Below are 20,742 nucleotides of genomic sequence, written 5' to 3'. Positions count from 1 at the left end.
GAGAGGAAAACCGGCCCGGACTGACATGAGTACGACCGGGTCCCGGGTGCTCGTCAAGTCTTCGGGCAAACAGAAATGCCCAAGGCTCACATCTCACGGCGTTAATGAATGCGATGTGCAGATCAGCGACATCAGAAGCATTCGCGCTTCCTCCAGTTGAGAACCTCGTGAGCAGGAGGATCGAGGCCCCTCACGAGGTCCTTTTATCTTCCTGCGGCTTTCGACTCGAGCCGAGACAACCCAATTTAAAGCTGAAGCTCTGCTACAGACGGATCGGTGGTTTTCCATTAGCTTTGTAAAGCATGCTCAGTATTTCGAGAGCCGACAAAATATTTAATAACGCCACCCTACGTCGAGCACATCACGATAATAGAGATGAAGGCGATGGGGAGAGGAACAAAACGGACGTGCATATTTGGTGAATATTTTAGACGGATCTGCTTGATTTCCTACGTTTACGCTTTTTAATGACCCTCGGGGTTTTAAATTGGTTTCTGCTTTTAATTATCTGTAATTTGATTGGGATATTGAGCGCCGCTAAAGCGGCCCATCAGGACGCGCCGGAGCCTGAAACTGCCTGACCAAATCACATTTACAAATGGACGGGGAAAGTTTTCAGTGAACACGCGGACGGCACAGAGAAGCGGCATCAGAATTACGACCCAAGTACCTCCTTATCGTGTATGCAGTTCATTTTGAAAAACAAAACACACATCAACCATTGAAAATAGTTTTTACCAGAAAAGATTGGATTTTTGTTTTCTTGCTCTTCTCCGCCACTGCATGGAACGTCTTCCAGGAGACGGGAAATGCAAGGCCGACGTGGTCTGATGTGTTGAACAATCATTCCCACCCTTAATATTTATACTCTCAAAGCTGCAATGGATGCTATGCTAGATAGAGAGTGGTGGCTCAGAGTCTGGTCTGTTGGGAATGGTTTGAAAAAGGTCAGGGATGGGGACATAGCTCCTAGCGAAAGGACATAATTGGCAAGGTGGAGTGCTATTGGCCTTTAGGAAAGAACAGGAATTTGTGTCTCCGGAGAGAAAAGTGTGACTTTTGACAAGTATTACTCGGTGCTTCTTTTCTCTGGCCCTGAGATTCGCAATGCTTTTTTTTTTTTTTTATTATAGCCCATTTTGTCACCAGTACCCGCGATCTATCTTTTTCATTTCCAGTGCAAGTTCGGCAGTCCCTCTCTCAGCCATATTTCATTACCTTCATCAAAACGTCATTGCAGATGACTCGCATTCTCTTTCTCAACCACTTTTTGCGTGCGCCAGCCACAAAAAAAGGATGAAAAAAGTTGTCGCAGAACGCTAACGGGGGAGGGGGGGGGGATGCCTGTGCTACAATAATAGGCAGCAAAACTCAAAGCTGCCGTAAGCGTGCGTGCGGTTTAGCCGGGATATCTCAGCCCAGTCGGTCCTTGCTAGAGCAGTTTTCTTGAAACGCTCTGGAAATACGGCTCTATTTACATCTGACCTTTCATTTTTAATTGCTTTTTTTTTCCACCCAGTTCTTTTTGAGAGTTGCAAAAACAAATTAAAATGGGGCTCTCTGTGGCATAGAAGTGAAAGTGAGGTTGTGCTGAATGCATAGAGGGAAAATGCGCTCAGTGGAAATATTTGTCGAGGAGGGAGGTTGCCTCAATCACACCATCAACAAGCATCGATCTGTTATTTCCGCGAGGGGAAGAAGAAGCAAGGAAATAGTTTAACTTTCAGGACCTTGAGGTAGCTGTGTCAAGTTCACACAGCCTAATTGACTTTCAGCACTTTCGGCAGCTCGGGCTGCATCCAGAGGCCTCCTGTTAGCGCATCTCTTATTGACGGTCGCCAGGCGCTCAGCTTGTGGTGCTTGTTGGTTGCTTTCGACAATCAAGGCAATCAAATCTGATGTGGAAGGATTTTATTTTTGCAATTTTTTTTTTTTTTTACCATGTTGCATTTTGATGATATGCATCCCACCTTCCACGTAGATTAAAAACAAGTTTAATTTAACCCTGATTTTGCTAGTCTGCCACCATTCTTGTGAGATTCCCCCTTTTTTTTTTTTGTCCTTCATCCGAATGTTTTATTGATTTATAGTAGTGTGAGAATGAAGCATTTATCCGCGTCTCAGGAGAAATATGAATGTCGTCTCTGATGTGTTCTGGCTGAATAATCGTGAGGCTTGTGTGAGGTCTGCGGAAGAAGCAACACTTGAAGCCACAACTCAGACCCACCCAGAGTTTAAACTTCACCCTGCCACCGTTAATTGGATCGGATTGTTTGTTAGGAAAGTTGGAGGCTGGTGCAATCAACGATAGGAATTCGTAGACATGACTGTGGGGCGCTGAGGTTCAAGCTCTGATAAATGTTGCATTTTTCAAGGGGCCCTTATGTGAATGTACGGGCTTCAATTGAAAAGACGCGCTCTTTAAAGGGAGAAATGTTTGGACGCCGAAAAATACCCTTCACTGAAGACTGATGAGCATCGCAATGTCGCCAAAGGTTCTGAAAAACTAAATCCGACACGGAGAAATGTTTTTGCTTGTTTGTTTAATGGTTCGTTTGTTTGTTAGTCGACTCTCCCCCTCTTGGTTTTTGCAAGACGGGGACGGCTGTCTAAACCATAATTAGAATTAAGAGGAGGTTGACCCAATTCCTGATGAGAAATGATTCCTTTACATTAGTAGCGTCACAGGAGTGGATTGAAATTTCTTTTTTAAATGTACTCGAGAACATTGGTATTGTTGTATATTTTCCAGTAATCATTGCAAGTCTCCTTCTCTGAACACTTGCTTGATAATATAAAGAAAAAAAACATGCCAACAATCTGAAGAAGCAGTTACTGGCACCTTGCAACAAAATAAAGGTTGAGCTTGATCAAAGCTTTGCTTTTATTTTTTTTGACAGAAAAAAAATGGATGTTCTGAAGACATCTTGGATGTTTGTTGCTCTCATTTCTCTCAACTGTTTGTCAGGTGGACTAGTTCTCGAGATGCGCGCCATATATACTGCTTTTGTTAGATAGGAGAGGCCCTCCGGCCATTTCTGTCATCACAGCTCACTTCCTTGGCGCGCATCATGTAAAATGATCATTTTTACGTCTTGATTTGGAAATCATATTAGACGTTCCCGTCGTCTCTTCAACGATTGATGGTTGATGTTAGGCAAGCACAATAACTGCTGGCTGCGGCGATATTGAGTCAGTAAAGAGAAGATTCTTTGTCGCGAATTCCCGATTCGGCACTCCGGCCGCTCGAAGAGAGCCAGTCGATGCGGAGGACCGTTGGCTTCAATCTGTGCTAGCAGAAGTCAAGGAATGTTATTCTGTCAGTGAATCTTTGAACCTACCATTGGATGTATTTGTGGCAAATGTCCAGCGAGAATGTTGGCGCACCTCAAAATTAGCGTTTGTGCGCTGTGTGAGCTAAAATGTGTGCAAAGCGCAGCCGAAGGATTGAAGTAAGCTTCTGCCTAGAGTCCCCACTGCCCATAGCCCCCCCCCCCCCCCAACCTCTCAACCCAACCCGTTTCGCTCACACGGAGAGCAAGATTTCTTTTGCCTTTCATGAGCTGTTGTAGGCGGCCATCACTTGCTTTAAATTTCACGTCAGTGCAGCTAAGTACATCTTCAAAGGGAGCAACCGGAGCTGGCTGGAAAAATGGAGTTAGGAAGAGAGGCCTATAGGGGAAAGTGACCAGAAATCGGGTGACGAGGCACTTGGGAGTTTCCAGGTTTCCTTGCAACATATTGGCTTGCCTAATTTGCCACCATCATGCTTTATTCGACTGGTCAAATGGTTTCAGCTCGGCGTGTTTGATAAAGCGTTACTGGTCATAAATACAGAAATAAAGAACATGGGTTCATCACTATAACAACATTGTACATATTGGAGACTTGCTACCATGAATTGTTACATCCAACTAGTTTATTCACCTAAAATGGCAGCGGCAGCAGCAGCAGCGTTTTAACCTCCCTCAGCATCAGCAAATCTCTCTCTCTGTCTCTTGCGTTCACTTGGACAAAGTGAGCTTTGGGTTTGGCCCTTAATTAGGCAAAGATATTGAGTGGCCGGCTCGTTCCAACCCAATGCCCTCCCAATTCCACTGAGCCCTTCCAACTTTACCGCAGCAACTTCAGCTAAGCCAGTCCTTTAGATCAATAGACGTTCAAACACAAAACTAGCTCCAAAACATCTCACCACCGTTACGAGCAAGGTGGGCGAAAACAACGAATCTAAAGACCTACGTGGTGTTAATGCACAAGTGATACCGTCGACTTGAACGCATTTGACGTTGCTACTTCCTTATTGGCCTCTCTTGTAATTGCCTCTGTGCCATATATGTTTGCTCGGCATATCAACAGCCAGCCGCAGGTCTGAGTGTCATTCACTCCGATGTAAAAGCCTGTCCATAACGTCTCCTGCTGTTTGAGATCATACTTCCCAGGTTACAATTTAAGTTGTCATGGTGCCACACTCCATAAGGAGATGAGTGCCGATACGTGGTCATTAGTCTTAATTTTCATTGCGGCCATAAAAAGAAACGGAACGGACCCCGCAGAAAGCATGTCAAGCGTTGCCATTCATGGCACGCGCTGTCCGCACTTTTCCAATCCGCTTGCACGGGCCCTGTTGCCATCAAGCAGGAGGATTCTTCACAATCATTATTCAGATTAATCAGATCATTGGTATTTTGGTTCATTGGTATGTTCATTTTATTGGATGGGAGAATCTCTGAGTGGATCGCACTCTTTCGGTGCCTCTTTTTTGTAATGAACAGACTACTGGCAAGCTTTGCAGGAGTTAGCATGGAGCTCAACTTTCCAAACTAGCTGAGACTACTACTGCTGATGATGATAACAATAATTAAATTGCTCGTCTCACCCCCCCTCGGGTGGTGTCCGTCCCTCATTCAGCTCGGGTCCTCTACCAGAGGCCAGGAAGCTTGAGGGTTCTGCGCAGTATCCTTGCTGTTCCCAGCACTGCACATTTCTGGACTGAGATGTCCGATGTTGTTCCCGGGATCTGTTGCAACCACTCATCTAGTTTGGGGGTCACTGCCCCGAGTGCTCCGACCACCACAGGCACGACTGTCACTTTTACCTTCCAGGCTCTCTCCAGCTCCTCTTTGAGCCCTTGGTATTTCTCGAGTTTCTCGTGTTCCTTCTTTCTGATGTTTCCATCACTTGGGACCGCTACATCCACTACAACGGCTTTCCTCTGCCCTTTATCTATGATCATGATATCTGGTTGGTTCGCCATTACCATCTTGTCAGTCTGGATCTGGAAGTCCCACAGGATCTTCGCTCTGTCATTCTCCACCACCTTCGGAGGTGTTTCCCATTTTGACCTTGGGGTTTCCAGTCCATACTCCGCACAGATGTTTCGGTAGACTATGCCAGCCACCTGGTTATGGCGTTCCATGTAGGCTTTCCCTGCCAGCATCTTACACCCTGCAGTTATGTGTTGGATCGTCTCAGGTGCCTCTTTGCACAACCTACACCTTGGGTCTTGTCTGGTGTGGTGTATATGGGCCTCAATGGCTCTGGTGCTCAGGGCCTGCTCCTGAGCAGCCAGTATGAGTGCCTCTGTGCTGTCCTTCAGGCCAGCCCTCTCTAGCCACTGATAGGACTTCTTGAGATCGGCCACTTCAGTTAAGGTCTGGTGGTACATCCCGTGTAGGGGCTTGTCCTCCCATGATGGTCCCTCTTCCAGCGCCTCATCTTCTGTTCCCCATTGTCTGAGGCATTCTCTGAGTACGTCATCCGTTGGAGCCTTCTCCTTGATGTATTCATGGAGCTTGGATGTTTCATCCTGGACAGTGGCTCTCACACTCACTAGTCCCCGGCCTCCTTCCTTTCGGCTTGCGTCGAAATATATATATATATATATCTGAGACAATTTGAGGTGGACAGAGGTTAAAAAAAAAATGTTCCAGAGGTGCTTTCTCGGTGTGTTTTGAAATGAAGACCAGTTAACGACTTTGTAGCATCCAGCACATGCTTGAGACGGCCGCCCGGTGTAAATGTGGCAGTCGCTTTGACAAAGAGTCAATCTTTTCTGGCTCGTTACATTCCGCGCACAGCCAATCTGAGGCAAATGTCAAAATCCATTTGCCACCGCGTCTTGTTGACATGTGCTGAAAAATGACTCTGCGATGCTATCCGCCTCGGTAGAAGAGTCGGGCCTTCGCATGACCTTCATCCAACATTGGGCATGAAGGTTATTCGAGATTATTGTTGTCCGACGAGGGAGATAAACTTCATTGAAGCCAAATCGAGTACAGATCCAAACATGTGGACGCCCAAATCAAATGAATCACGGCAGCTTTATTGTCTTGTCCTCCTCCGCTCGCCATTATTTACTGCTAGCTTTTATTTGCACCAATCTCTAGCTTCACCTCGCCGTGTGCAGCAAAGCACAGTACAGAAACCACGTTGGACCACGGTGATAAAGAGCTGGGGTTTTTTTTGGGGGGACCGTAACGTTTGTGAAAATTTCCCAGCGAGTCAATATATCGAGCTTGAGTTTTAGAGGGGATGGAATTGTTGTCTGGTGCGATGTTATTTGGTGCAGGCCTTTCGGTCGGTCAGCCCTCGCCAAGACAAACAGGGAAAAGTATGAAAAATGGAGTCTTAACCGGCCCCGACATCCTCCAGGGAAGATTCAATTATAAACGATGCTTCCAGTCTGAGCCATCTTTGAATGCCTTATTCTTGAGGGGATCTTCTTGGCCTAATCCTCTGCAGGGTTTGGGGTGATCTGTCTCTCAAGCGATATGCCTCGCGCGCTCTCCCTCCCAATTCTCATGCATTATGAAAGAGAGGAATTCACGGAAGAAACTTTTGTCCCCAATTTTTGAAAGAAAATCAACAGAATGTACAGTATATTTTTGGGGGATGGAAAGAAATGTCAGTCAGCTTTAAGGGATTGGTTTGCAGATGCCCAAAGCTGGACAAAGAGTGTCTTTGAGCCACCTCCAGATGACGCTGGCCCGCCAGCCTTTGCTGCTTTCCATTGTCTGTGCTCATCTGTGACTTGAGCGCTCTCACTTGCTTTTATCCCTGTCATCGCTCTGCGGAATAATTCTAGCGCCGCCGCGTTAGCGGCAGCAGACAGGTTCTCTTTGTATCCTCGAATGGCGCGTGCATCTCGGAAATCACCCTTTCTTCCCTCCCTCCTGCCCTGTCTGCTGAAATCCTCTTTGGTATACCTTCTGCTTTCCCAGCCACTGGAGCTTGTCTTCATCAGACTGTTAAAAACACGGATAACACAATAGGAGGGGCGAGTTAAGTTGTCTACAGTCAAGAAAAGAGGGTTGGCTGATAATATAAGGAACTGCCGATTGAATTTTTCTCTTTCTCATACTCGCCATCCAGTGCAACTTGATGCGGGCCAAATGTTTCTTTCGGTGGCGCCAGATGGGTGTAAATGTTGTGCCTAATGGAGAGTATGCTAACGATAGCATTAACTGTTCACGTTAAATCAGCGGGAGAGAAGTTTGTCTCGACTTAACGTCGCACAAATGCTCCTGTCAACAGTTTTGACTTGAACCGGGGAATGGGGCCGCTGCCCGGCGGCTCGCGCGATGCGATCCCTCTGGCTGCCGGTGCTGCTTGGCAACCCAAGCAAGAAGCTGCCGGAGCTTTGCCGCATGTTGCATTTGCTATGAAGAGAGTTATCCTCACAATCCTTTTTTTGAGCTCGTTCAGCCTGGGAAAGAAAAAAAAAACAAACTTCGACATCGATTTATTTCCTGCAAGAATTTCTTGTCTTTTTTTTTTTCTTTTGCCCTCACTTTGAAACTTCAGTCCCATGGCAAGAATCAAAAACACATTTTCTGGACTAACTGTGATGCTCATGAAAAACATTTGACTCATTTGAAAACACCACGTGTCACAATTTCTCTTCTTTTAAACATTTGGCTTCATCAGCAACTTTGTCATCCATGAGGTGTTTTTTTTTTTCGACAAAAACTCAAGAGCCTCCTTTCAAATCTGATAATTGAACTAATCTGCAGCCGTAACGCAAGAGTGACCTCATGGTAGGTGCACAGGCTTTCCCCGCACGCAAATAAGAAGTTCCCCCTTGAGATGTGTCATCTCATTTTATAAAAGGTCCAACATCCTGAGTCTGTGAGACTTTTTCGTGTGGCCTTTCATAATAGTCGGCCACCAAATATTTCCCGGCACCTGTTTCTAAACTTTCCCGGGACGCGAATGAGTACAGTTGGGGCGTGTGCGTGTTCGGGAGCCCTAAAATAGAAACATTTTTACTTGGATAAAGTGTTGGTTTGTCAAAAAGCCTGCCTGCAGGCAGCTCTGCGCCCGCAAAGTGACTGCAATGTGACTTAAACCTACATTGGCAAAAGTGTCAATCCTGCTATTTTGTGGTTGCGTTAGGGGCTCAAATAATGACCCGAGTTTCCTTTGGAACTATCTTCAGGTCAAATCTGTCCGTTCCCTTTTTCACATTTCGTTTTTTCCCCCCTTTTTATCAACCCATTCAATGGGGCTTTTGCTCAAACTTCTTATATTGAAGAAACGGACAGCGTAAATCATTCAAGGCTTTCCTGTTTCTCGCTTTCCAAAGACACTAATCATGCCACAGTGTGCCATTCATCCGTCACATCACACAGCGACGAATGGCGCACGTACACAACTCTGGACAAAATCAAGTTTGGGAGTGTGTATATTGTTGAAATTCTATTAAAGCGTGAAATCATTTGCACACGCCGAGCAAAAGCCACTCGGCCCATCGGCGCCATCCCTCACTCTGTCCCCGAAGGGAGAGGCGACAGTTGCAAATATGAATTATGAAATAGGAGGTTGTAAAATGGAGATGATTCCCGGTGATTACGCCCCTCACTATCTCGCGTTGCGTCTCCTTCTGTCAACTGTTCTTTCCTGTTTATTGCGTCGCAGACAACAAGCCCGATAATTGTCCGCACGCGGAGCGTGACAGGAGGCCGGCGCTCTTTCCTCCCTTTTCTTTTTAAATGCCTCCGAAATTTGACCACATCAAATCTCGTTTCTGTTCATTTTTCATCCCCTGCGGTGTGAGCATGATGAGGAAGAATAGACCGAAAAGCCAATTCATCTGAATGCCGTCATCCAGACCAAATTCTTTTCTTTGGAGATGATGCACTTGCGTCAAAAGACATGACATACTTGCTGTAGTATACGTCGACGCATCACAGCCTCCCCCGTACAGACTTTGTAGCTGGCTAGCAACGCGACCAGCTGCTTCCAAACGGAAGTCTTTATTACCCTTTGATTGAGAGGGTTGGACCGCAGCGATTAGCCGCTTTTAACAAATGTGTCCCGTAGCATCTGCTCGCCTCTCTTTTTTTGCCGCTGATGGATAGCGTTGCTGTTTCACACGTTGGCAGTGAAGCGGGAATGTGCTCGCATGCCCATTCATAGTCTCAATTGGATCCACCAGGGATGCGTCGAACATGCGGAACAGGAATCTCTTCTCCGGTTTTTGCCTCGAGTGCGACGTTTTTGTTGAAGCGATGCTGACGCCGTAATTTCTGCACCGTTTTGCCTTCTATCCGCTTGCTTCTAGAATCGTTCGAGAAAGCGCAGGATGCATTTTTGAGTTATTTTCGAGGTCCGTTAATGAAACGGGGTGAATATATTTTGTTCTATCCGTCTTCCTAAAAACTGTCAGTTTCCATCATTCATCTCTCTGTCTGCTACTTTATGAATTCATCACTCTGCTATGAAGTTGAATTGTGTGGCAAAGGGTCTTTAAAGGACAGGACGTGGTTCTGTTCTGCGGATGGGTGTCCTGACCTTCAGCCCGGTCTTCGGCGCCCCACGGGTCCGCTCGGAGAATGGAGGCCGTGACTTTGACTGAAGCGCTCCTCCTACAGTAAGAGTCTCCAAATGGAGACAAAGCGCAGATGCAATGAATCACAGCTCTACACAGAGAGGCAGGAGACCGATAGCAATTATTTTGGGTGATAGCAGGGCAAAAAAAAAACTGCATTGTGTGGCATTCATTTTTCAAGATAGTTGCTGAATGGAGCGCAATTTAATATGGGGTGGATTTCACTCTTCCTTGTACATATATGTCAAATAAATGGAGCGCCTATATTTCAAATGATCTTATTTAAGATGAAGAGGACCATTGCTTCTGAAACATAGTCAAATCTTTTCAAGCTAACACTTTTTCATATCTATCATGTTGCATTTTGGCTTTTCAAAGGCTGCTGGTTTGAGCGCATCAGACGGGGAGAGTTTGAATATTTCGCTATGGCAATAGAAAGGCCACACTCAACAACTACGCGTAGCGTCGTGAGTGAATGCCTGAAAATGATGCGGTTCGGTGGAAAATTGCCGCTGCGACGTGGGCCCAGCAGAAGGCAAAGTTGCCACGTTTTTGCAGATCTCCGGTTCACTGTCTGCTTATCTGCGGACGTCGTCAGCCATCGGGGATTGTATCTGAGAGGGCATCGTGTCCTCACTGGGGCGTGCGTGTGCACGTGTTTGCACACTTTTCATGCTTGAGCGTCACAATGCGCATTTGTGCCGCCATGCGCCCGACCGCCCGCCCGCCTCGCTTGTGTGCGTCACGAGTTTTGTGTGTGGCTTCCTGCGTGTGTTCCAGGCCTTCCTACATTGTCCTCCAGAAACGCTAAGTAAATCTCAGTGTGATAATTGGCTCCCTGGGGTGCTCGTATCTTTGCCGCTCGTCTTCTTCGTCTCCCCCTCCAGAAAAAGAAAGAAAAAAAGAGCGTGTGCGAGATGTGATTGGGAAGTTTGCCGGGGAGGCGCATCGCGCGTCGGTGTAAACTCTTTTGGCAAGAGGAAATTTGAGGCGACGAGACAGTGAGGGCCACATCCGTGGCGATGTGGCTGCAGGCTGCTCTCTGCCGTCCGTCTGGCAGCAGCCGTGTTTTCGCCAAGATGCTTTGCCGTTCAGGAAATGGGCTATTTTGAGCAGGTGATGCACAAAACAAACATTTGCTACAAGTACAGAAATGCCAGTGAGTAACCGCCGCAGTTCTATTTAACGAGGAAGCGTGTGCTCGCCTCGTGGATTTGTTCCTTACAATCCGGCAAACAGTTGTTTGCAGCCCACTTGAGGACGTTTTGTTTGAGCGAAGACGACACGGGCTTGCAATTTGCATTTCTGACTCCTGAGGTTTGCAAAATCCTGACCTGTTTGCACGTCTGCGGGCAAACAGACAGTCAGTCGTCTGGTGGATGGAGCTTCAACTCTGTCTTACTTGCCCTGCTCCATATGTTTACGTGGTCTCTGGGGTGTTACGGGCCGCGGAGCACACTGCCGGCTGCTTCATGGGGCGGGGAAGCGAGACAGCCGGGCGCCCATCACAAGGCCAAAGCAGATGTTTAGGTGACTCGGAAAGGCGTGAAATTGTGAGGGTAACACTGAGGAGGACGAGAAATAAAAACATTGGTGCAAAAATCCAATTGGTCAATACAACTGTTTGTCCAATTTTTTTTCTTTGTTTGCGTAAACGGATGCTGTGAGGTTTTTTTTTTTTTTTTTTTTTTTTTTTTTAGGCAGGTGAGAGGCTTTATATTGCTGAAATGTAGACGACATGGATGAAGTGGCTCGAGGATTATGTTTGATGTAGATCAGGAGTATTTCAGAAATAACTCCATCAAAGATAAAAATGAAAGTTCCTCATTTAATGCAGTGATAAAAAGATGGAGAAAAAAAAGAACGCGACAATCGAAAAGTGATGCTTCAGGGAAAGCTTGATCAAACTGAATGCTTTCGTTCCGTCTCCCTCTACTGGTTCCAATGTTGTCGAGTTCAAGCAGGCAAGGTTTTCTCATTTTCTACTGTTTCTCCATTTCTTATGCCAGTGACTGTACTCCCTTATCTCATATCGACTGTATGATCCATGAGGTTGGGGTGATTTATTCGGGTCTGGCTTAAGTGCCTGCCATTGCCAAGGATGGGCATTTATTTGCAGTTGGATTGGCCGTAGATAAATGAAGAGGATGGTGGGAACGCTCGAGAGGTGGTGATGGACTGATTTGAAGAAATGCTGCTTTGCCCAACTGTACTTAGCACGGCTTTGTGTTGTCCTTGTGTTTCCACAGCCGGCACCACCTACATCTTCGGCAAAGGAGGCGGTCTGATCACATATACGTGGCCTAACAACGAAAGGCCCAGCACGCGGACGGACCGGCTGGCGGTAGGTTTTAGCACCACCATCAAAGACGGCATTCTCGTCCGCATCGACAGTGCGCCGCGCCTGGGTGACTACATCATGCTCCACATTGTGAGTACCAGTGTCGATGAATTAACAGCGATTTCAGCCACAACAGTGCTTTCCTTTCTATTCAAATAGCGCTATTCTCTCAAACTGTGGAAGTGGACATTGAGCCCCTTCTCACACAATTTTAGTAAAATTTCAAACTCACAAAGTATTTTTAGAATGAAAATATCTTGCCTTATCCACGGAGGGATTTTTAGCTAGCTAGATAGCCAGCTAGCTAGATATCCATCCAACCATCCGAAGGCATGGCCCCTGTTCATAATATGCATTATTCGTAAGGAAGTAATAGTATGATGCTTGTTTTGTCTCGGCTTCTGTCCAATTCATTCCTTTTAACTTTAGCTGCTAAACGGAATGGGATATTCCTCAATAGTTTCAGCAAAGCTCCTCAAGCCCAACATAACAGATGACAACTCAACAGCATGAGGTCACGCTTTACTTGAAACATGAGATTTGCTAAACGATTTCTGATGTCAACAGTCTGATCTTGGATGCCGTTTACATTTCCATTACTTTCTTCTGGCAACAGATTGTTTTCACCCTCAAAAGTTTTGTGCTTTAAATTTTCATACGTCACACCAAATTGCAATGAAAAAATGTCGACTTCAAGGTTGTCTAATCGAATCGAATACAGCCCATCACAACTGAATGGAATCGCATAGTTGAGCCATAAAAAGACCACTAATATAATCGACCCGTTTCTCCCACTGCTGTGCCATATCCCTCCACCCCACACGGACTGACTTCCACTGTGAATAATGAATGTGACTGTGTGTGTGTATTTGGTCTGAAATCAAGAGTGCGAGGCTATGAGCTGAAATTCTCAGCTACCCAGGAAACAAAAAATCCTTTGGATCCAATTAATTCAGACACATTTGAACCACATTTTAATCATGTGCAGTCGAAAGTTAAACAGTCTTCGATTACGCTGCCGTGCGCGGATTTAATAATCTCACGTTGTAACCTTGTGTTTGCCATGTTAATTAGACGCAGCATATCTACATAATAAACAACAAAAGCTCCTGGAGACAATGTCAATGTAGAGCAAGTGTCGCACTTCGTGAGTTGTGGTTTGGAGGCAAGAGTGGGATTGAGTTGATGGGTGGGAAAAAAAAAAAAAAAAGATTAGGAGGAGCTGCAGTTTCTACAGCGGATTGAAAGTAATTTTCTCCTGAAAGAACTCCCCTCATCTCCCGAGTGTTGGCCATGTGGTGCCGGAGAGCAGCCATCTGCTATTCAAAGATGACAGATAAATGTGTGCGTGCGCCTGCGTGTACATGCGTGTGTGTGTGTGTGTGTGTGTGTGTGTGTGTGTGTGTGTGTGTGTGTGTGTGTGTGTGTGTGTGTGTGTGTGTGTGTGCGCGTGCGTGTGCGTGTGTGTGTGTGTGTGCGCGTGCGTGTGCGTGTGCGTGCCTGCGCATACAGGTACGAGAGGACTTAAAACCAGGATGGCAAGAAATTAAACTGCTGTATCTTTAACCTGTGGAGTAATTGCAGGAAGCTCTTAAAAGAGGGAAAGGAAATACATTTTTAATAGTCCTCTTTCAAACATCAGATAGTAGATTCTCCAAGTAGGACATCTCTTATCATTTGGCTGCGGTTTATGAGTTGGCAAAAGTGTTCGTTTCTCTCTTGTAGCTTAAAAATTAATTTCTTTAAGATAAAAAGTAAATGTGGCAGTTTCATTTGCATATATTGTGCATATTTGGAATACAGAGAGAATGACTACACTTCAGATTTGTATTTTGCATTTTGACTCCAATGCGATGAAAGTCGCGTCGACTTGAACTAGTCACTGTCGCTGTGGCGTGATGGGATTTTCAGCCCGAGTAAAAATCCAGTGCGCTTGACACTGGGATAACCAAGTAACGTTTCGGACGACATGGCCAAAAAGGGGAAACTTGGCCGACATCACCCGCTAAACACCATTGTGGTGTAGTAAAGTCGACTAGTAGACTAGTTGCCTAGTCAGTACAATTCCTGCTCCATATAATGCCTTACAAAGTACTGTAATTTCAGTTCCGAAAGCATAAAATGAATTCCAAAATATTGATTTCATTTGACATGTATATTAATGTTATTGTAATTATAATACAGTCAAAGAATTTCCTATTAAAAGCAATTGCATTTGGAATAGATGCTAATGCCCAAGCCTGGCAATCACCCATGTGAGTGCTTCATGGATTTCGTTCCGCATTATACTTATTCCTGCAAATCAAAGGGAGAAAATATTGGATCGGCGAGTACATTATTTTGCACATCGCTGTCGATTTTTATGTGCACCAAAAGCTGACGCTGACAAGACTTGAGGGAAATGTCATTCCACGATGGCGTCTCATGGAGGACGCCGGGGCTTGGCTATCAATTGTCTTCTAATGACATTGAAGGAAAAGGTTAGAGGCGCATTCTTTTTTTTTTTCTTTTTTTTTAATAGAGGTGCTACGAAAGGTCTCATCGGGCCCAGAGCCACTACCTGCAGCTTTGCAATTAGCAGGTCATTATCACATAATCCGTCTGCTTAAAAATGTATGATTTTCACAGTATAAAATATGAAAAGAAAAAATGATTTCATGAGTTCAGATGTGGTAATATTACCCTCTGCATCTACTGGAATTGAAACATACATCTCATCTTTTGGGGGGGGGGGGCGTGGAGAATTCAACAGCTCGGCAATATCACAATCACCGCCTACGTCCTTGATCCCCTCTTATTGTTTTTTTTTTTCATTCTCTCCACTGCCTCTTTCACAATATCTTAAGAGTTTGTTTTGCCAGTGCCAATGAAATGGATGATTGTAGCGTGAACGTCTGACTGCTAAAAACAGCAGCTCACCCATTCTGAGAAAAAAAAAAACAACGCGCTGATTTAGTGAGTCATTTGCGGCGATTACTGTAACATTTTCAACCCCACTGCAAAATCTGTTGAGTTAGTCAAACAAAGCCCAAGATTTTTTTGTCCACTATTGTGAATCACACCTGGATTAATTTTAGCCGCGATCTTAGCACATTGTTATCGGGCTAACTTGTATTCTTTGGCATTCGACTCAGCATGACTTCGATTTGTTCTTGGTTTTACTGTTTGGTGCTTTCTACTGTCTTTATTACCGATTTGTTTTACTGTTTATTGTATATGTTAAATTGCTCCATGTACAGCACTTTGTATGCAGCGATGGCTGTTTGAAAGTGCTCTATAAATACACTTGACTTGACTAAGAGTCTCACTGTCGTTGTCCTGACAATCTCGCATCATTGCTCTTACACAGCTGTGGTGTCGGTGAAATTTCACCATCCATCCATCCATCCATCATCTACCGCTTATCCGGGGCCGGGTCGCGGGGGCAACAGCTTTAGCAGGGAAGCCCAGACTTCCCTCTCCCTAGCTACTTCTTCCAGCTCTCCCCGGGGGATCCCGAGACGTTCCCAGGCCAGCTGGGTGACATAGTCTCTCCAGCGTGTCCTGGGTCTTCCTCGGGGTCTCCTCGGGGTGTGGTGTGAAATTTCACACCACACACAAAAAAATGATGAAATATTGAATTGATGAGGGCGTTGTCACACAAACCCATTTTGTTAGTCCATTTGGTTTGCTTCACTAGCCTTGGCTGCATTTCGTGCAATGACTTTAAATCAATTTGCGCTTCACGACGATGGGCAAACAAGACAGCCAACATAAAACAATATTCCGTCTTATTACAGTATTTGGCTGTACACATTAAAAAACCTGACTGTACTAATAGACTGCAGACATGAAACAAACAGCGTTATGCGATTCATCAACGGTGAATCTTTGTGAGCCTGCCGTAAGCTTGGGTGCCTTTTAGTGGCGACACGCACCGGAATCAGACAAGGCGCGTCTGTTCCAAACACGGGCGCTCTTAACTTGACTCAAATGACAGCAGCGTATCTTTTTGCTGTAAAGCTCATTATCGACTTCATGCATCATTTGAACTCCCTCTTCGTCGCTCTACAATATTCTCACCGGATCAAACTCTTGACATGACAGTCCCTGACACACAAGATGTTCGGGAAGCTTCCGTTTTTCATCGATATGCCCCCCCCCCACCCTTTAGAGAAAAGGCGCAGCCGGCATGATGTTTCAACATTGTGCTTTGTTGATTATTTGTCACCAAAGGCCGAATTTCTCCTAGACTAAAATAAACAAAAAAAAAAAGCACTAAGAAAGACAATTCCTTGTATTACGATGAATCGCTCGTGACAGGAAAACTGTAAAAATGAGCGTGCGGCGCTGGGTTCCACCCCACCGCTTTCCCTTTTCTCGAGATTGTATCTAGCGTGAGATAATAAGACATCATTTAAGATCTGAGAAACAGGGTGGCCAGAATTGTTCCAGAATGTAGCACTGATTAGGATTCAATGTGTGACTCGCACCGAGCAGAACCGATGAAAGCGTCTGTATCGATAAAACCTTAAGTGTCCTCTTCACCCAAGAGGAATGTTTTCGTGTGACTCTGTAGACGACCGATCAGGGACCGAATGTGCAACAAGTGGCTTTGGGTCGTAAATGCTGTCGACCACTTGAGCCTTGCATTCCCCCTCACCCCCCTTCACCTTGAAAGACATTTCTTGCATTAACTCGTGCAAAAAGGTGTGCAGAAAATGTAGTTGCTTTGTTCCTCAAATATTTTCTGCCTCTGTGCACATCCGTTTCCACAAAGCAATCCTTTTTTCCTTTGACATCACAAATACTTTTCAATGTGATGTTTAACATACAGTAGCTGACATAGCTTGAATTCCCTGATGACATAAACCTACTGGACAGCAAACCAGCATGAAGTGCCGGAACTCATTGTGTGCATAGTTGTCAATTATACTTAACAGAGTCAAATTATACTTTTGAAACTCAACGGACCATCAAAATGGAGCATCTGTGTTTCAAGGCGGATTGAGAGACCGTGCGCGTCGTGCCTCAAGATGTTGTGTTGTTACTCGGCAAAAATGGAGGCTCTTGGCCGCGGCTGTTCGAGCATTGACTGTGACGGATTTGGAGAGCGGTTTAAAATTGCTTTTACTTGTACTTTTCTCAACCACCTCGTCTGATGTTTGTGTGAAACCGGTTTAAAAAAAACCTTACATGCAAAGGAAAAACTTTTATGCGTTGACAGAATAATAACGGAAGGATGTTGCCCGTGGCCATTAATAATTACAACCCATGTCAGGTGTTTTGACTTTGACTCGAATAAAAAGAGACACCACCACATGGAAATGAAAGCCCAGAAAGCCTTTTTTTGCAACTTGTATTTACTCAATCAGCCCGTGCATAGACGCAAACGTATGTAGCACGCAGGCTCTTTATTTCTCCCTGTCGCCCTCTCGTACGAGCCCACCCATGTGCTCCAACAAATTGTCGCGCCGCGGTACCCTGGCACTGACACTCCAAACATGATCCAAAGGCTGTTTGGGGACATAAGCGCCGTCAATCAATGTCAAATACAAGCACCCCCCATCATATAATCGCACCGCTCTGATTTGGCAACAATAACGACATGTAATAACTGTTCAGTCGGACAAACCTTCTCACTGCAGTGCACCCATGCGGCCTTGTGGCCTTAGCCCTTGCCGCTCTCATGTATATTTCATGATTTCAACTGAATAAAATTCAGTGAGGGAAAAGGAACACTCCATCGCCTCCTCTTTGCATTGCTCTTTGACGGTCACCTCTCTGAGGGATGCTCATGTTGGTGCATAGTTTGGACAGGAATCCAATTCTCACATGACGGCAAAAGAGAAGATGTAGATTTAAAGTGTGTGGGAAAGAGAGAGAGAGAGAAAGATTGCAGTCAAAACATGGTGGAATTTAGCCCCTGTGTAGCATTTGTGCCGACGATGCTTCTCCGGCAAAGTGTACATACAATAAGCTGCAGTTTGATAAATACTGAAATGGTTCGTACAAATTGACGCAACAGATTCGTCAACGTTTAGGCAGTCACTATTACAGTACTCGCAGTCAGATTCTCTTATATTAGTGCTGTACTGATGAGCTCAGAGAAGAGCTCGAGCGTTATCCAGCCGACTGAGTTCGATGCAGGACACCCCCCCCCCTCCCCCGCAGCAATACGATTGACAGCTGTAAAGAGGTATCTCACTCTAGTGTCTTGTACTGCTACCTGGTGGCCAAAGCAGGGACGTGACAGGGAGCTGCAGTTTAATTCTGTTTAATTGTCATTGCTGTTTGATTTGTATAAAATCAAATATTATGGAGTGATATTTTCGATAAAATACAAGTTTGCAGAATTGTTTGGTTTAGAAGGCTGGAACGGATTAATAGCGTTTCTCTTTATTTGAATTGGAAAAGATGATTTGAGAGACAAGTATTTGGAGTAACGAGCATGGACACAGAACCAATTTAACTATCTCAAAGCACCAGTGGGCCGATTCTGACGAGAAGAGCTTGGTTAAAAAATAAATAAATAAATAAAAACAATCACCCAGGAGATGAACTTGAAAATTCAAAGAGTAAGAGGAGAAGAAAGGAGTTTAGCAGTACACGTCAAAGTGTTTAGGAATTCAAAGCAAGATCAGACACAAACGTGACAAACACTGTCTGTGAATTCCAAAAGACTCTGCATTGCCTCTCTGTCAGTGTCTAACCCCTACCTCACCCGCATTCTCCTTCTTCTAATCTCCCACCCTTTCTTCCTCCTGGCTTTCTTCGTGGTGCCACGGTGCCGCAACATGATTGTTTTCACACTAAAGAGCCCATTGTGCTGTTCTCAGCGGGGCCGGTCAATTGGTTGAGATTCAGCTGGAGTGTGAGAGAAGATTCATGGCAAAGAAAGCTCCTACAGGCCAAGGGCACGCACACTAAGTACAGGGCTGAAGGTTTTTGTCAAATAATCGAATTGCCTCCATATTTTGATTGCGATTTCATATGCGATGATTATTCCCCCCCCACCCCCCAGGTCCGCTTCCGATGTATATGTTTTTTTAACAAACACTTTAATACGGTGCAGTACCTTGAACAATACGGCATTTTTAATTTGATTTATTTATTTTTTCGAACTGAAATGTTTCCATGAAGAGCTGCGCTCCGAGTGAAATCTCCTTTAGCCGACTCCAGACGCTTTCCTTGGTGATAAACGAGACAGATCTCAATGAGTACCTCATGAAGGCTATGTGGGCCAGGAACTAAATTTACGCGCGCACACGCATATGCTCACCATCAGTCAAGCAGCCTCACACAAACACACAGCGGGGTTGCCATCTCATCTCCAAATAGTCTTCAATTCTCAATTCTCAGAATTATAAACTCCCTTTAGTCACCTGAGCCTTCACAAGACGGCAAAGATGGAGGGATGGAGAAAGTGAGCTGCCAGGGGAGAAAAAGACACTCCACTTTTCACAAATGGGACTCCCCTTTTGGATTTTCAACAAGGGTGAGATGCATTTGGGCCCGCCCAAGCCAAAATTACAAAAATGTCTCGCAGTAAGCTGCCTCTTGCACTACAAATGGTGTGCCAGATTGTCTCTCCCGCCAGTACAGACACATATGTATTATGCACAAGCGGTAGCTACACACCGCAAATGCATTCATTGAGGATTAAGGTTCGAGTAGTTGAGGGGGGGGGGGAATGCTGGAAGTTGTTTTTCCTCTTCCTCGCAGTTAAAAAAAATAAATAAATCCCCACTCTGTGACACTCCATCAGAGATGAAGGGTGAACGTGAAAGCGAGGAGCTGTGCATCTTTCCGAGAGAGTTGACTCAATCTGCCTCTTATTGACTATCGCCGTGACAAAGCTCCATTGTCAAGGAGACAAAACGGAGTTCCGCGAGGCTGGGGATCATCAGAAAACCAATCTATAAAGATGAAAGATAGTATATTTCCGACTGGATGGAGATGACGGAGGATTAGAAGCGCGGAGTCACAGAGGGTGATAGAATAACGCCGGACTTGAATCGATCCTCAAATGGTCAGGGCAGATGGCCAAGAACATGTCAGCCAAGTCTTTTTATCTTACCATCTCTTGTTCTGCTCCTCTCATGCCCCAAGGAATTCTCTAGCCCTTCAAAAAACAAAAGTTCCAGTTCTCGCATTGTCAGTTTTCACAGTCCTCTTCCTTCGATGCATTTAGGCATTTTCTGTCAGGTCAGTAACCATGACGCCACGGCGGTCAAAGCCCTTCAATATCATTCCATCCAAGTTGACCAAATAGCCTTGTGACCTTTACCGCAGGAGCCTCGTCCTGCGCACTTCCTTTCATGTTTGCGGTTCAGACGTCAGCATCGCGACGGCCGTACGCCACTACGCGAGCCGCTCAAAACGTCTTGACGTGGTCATCTTGACATGACAAGTGAGTGCGTTGGCAGCATCTTGAGATCCAGATGATGCAATTATGCACATTTCTGTGAAATGAGAAGTCGCCGTTGAGTCGCGCGGCCTTAACTTGCGCTGGCCGTTTTCCAGCAGGCTTCTGCCTGGACAGCAAATAATGCCATTTGGAGCGAACGAGGACCTTGTGACTCAGTGCATT

General features: G+C 45.4%; 1 protein-coding gene across 13 annotated transcripts in view; it reads left to right on the top strand.

The window, feature by feature from the left end:
• nrxn3b (neurexin 3b) overlaps nucleotides 1-20,742 on the top strand; it is a 151,374-nt gene that overhangs the window by 93,290 nt on the left and 37,342 nt on the right. For all 13 annotated transcript variants that reach the window (XR_015097671.1, XR_015097670.1, XR_015097668.1 and 10 more), the window contains one exon: nucleotides 12,079-12,260. Coding sequence is in view for 10 of the 13 variants with exons in the window: in XM_086100491.1 (XP_085956617.1) it covers nucleotides 12,079-12,260 (182 nt within the window). In the remaining 3 variants the exon portion in view is untranslated. The remainder of the gene's footprint in view (nucleotides 1-12,078; nucleotides 12,261-20,742) is intronic.

This window comes from Hippocampus guttulatus, chromosome 20, assembly GCF_054856545.1.
Source record: "Hippocampus guttulatus isolate MCC_2025c chromosome 20, RoL_Hgut_1.0, whole genome shotgun sequence".
Lineage (NCBI taxonomy): Eukaryota > Metazoa > Chordata > Actinopteri > Syngnathiformes > Syngnathidae > Hippocampus > Hippocampus guttulatus.
The sequence above is the reverse complement of the archived record's forward strand: the minus strand, read 5'-3'. Positions and strand labels throughout refer to the sequence as shown.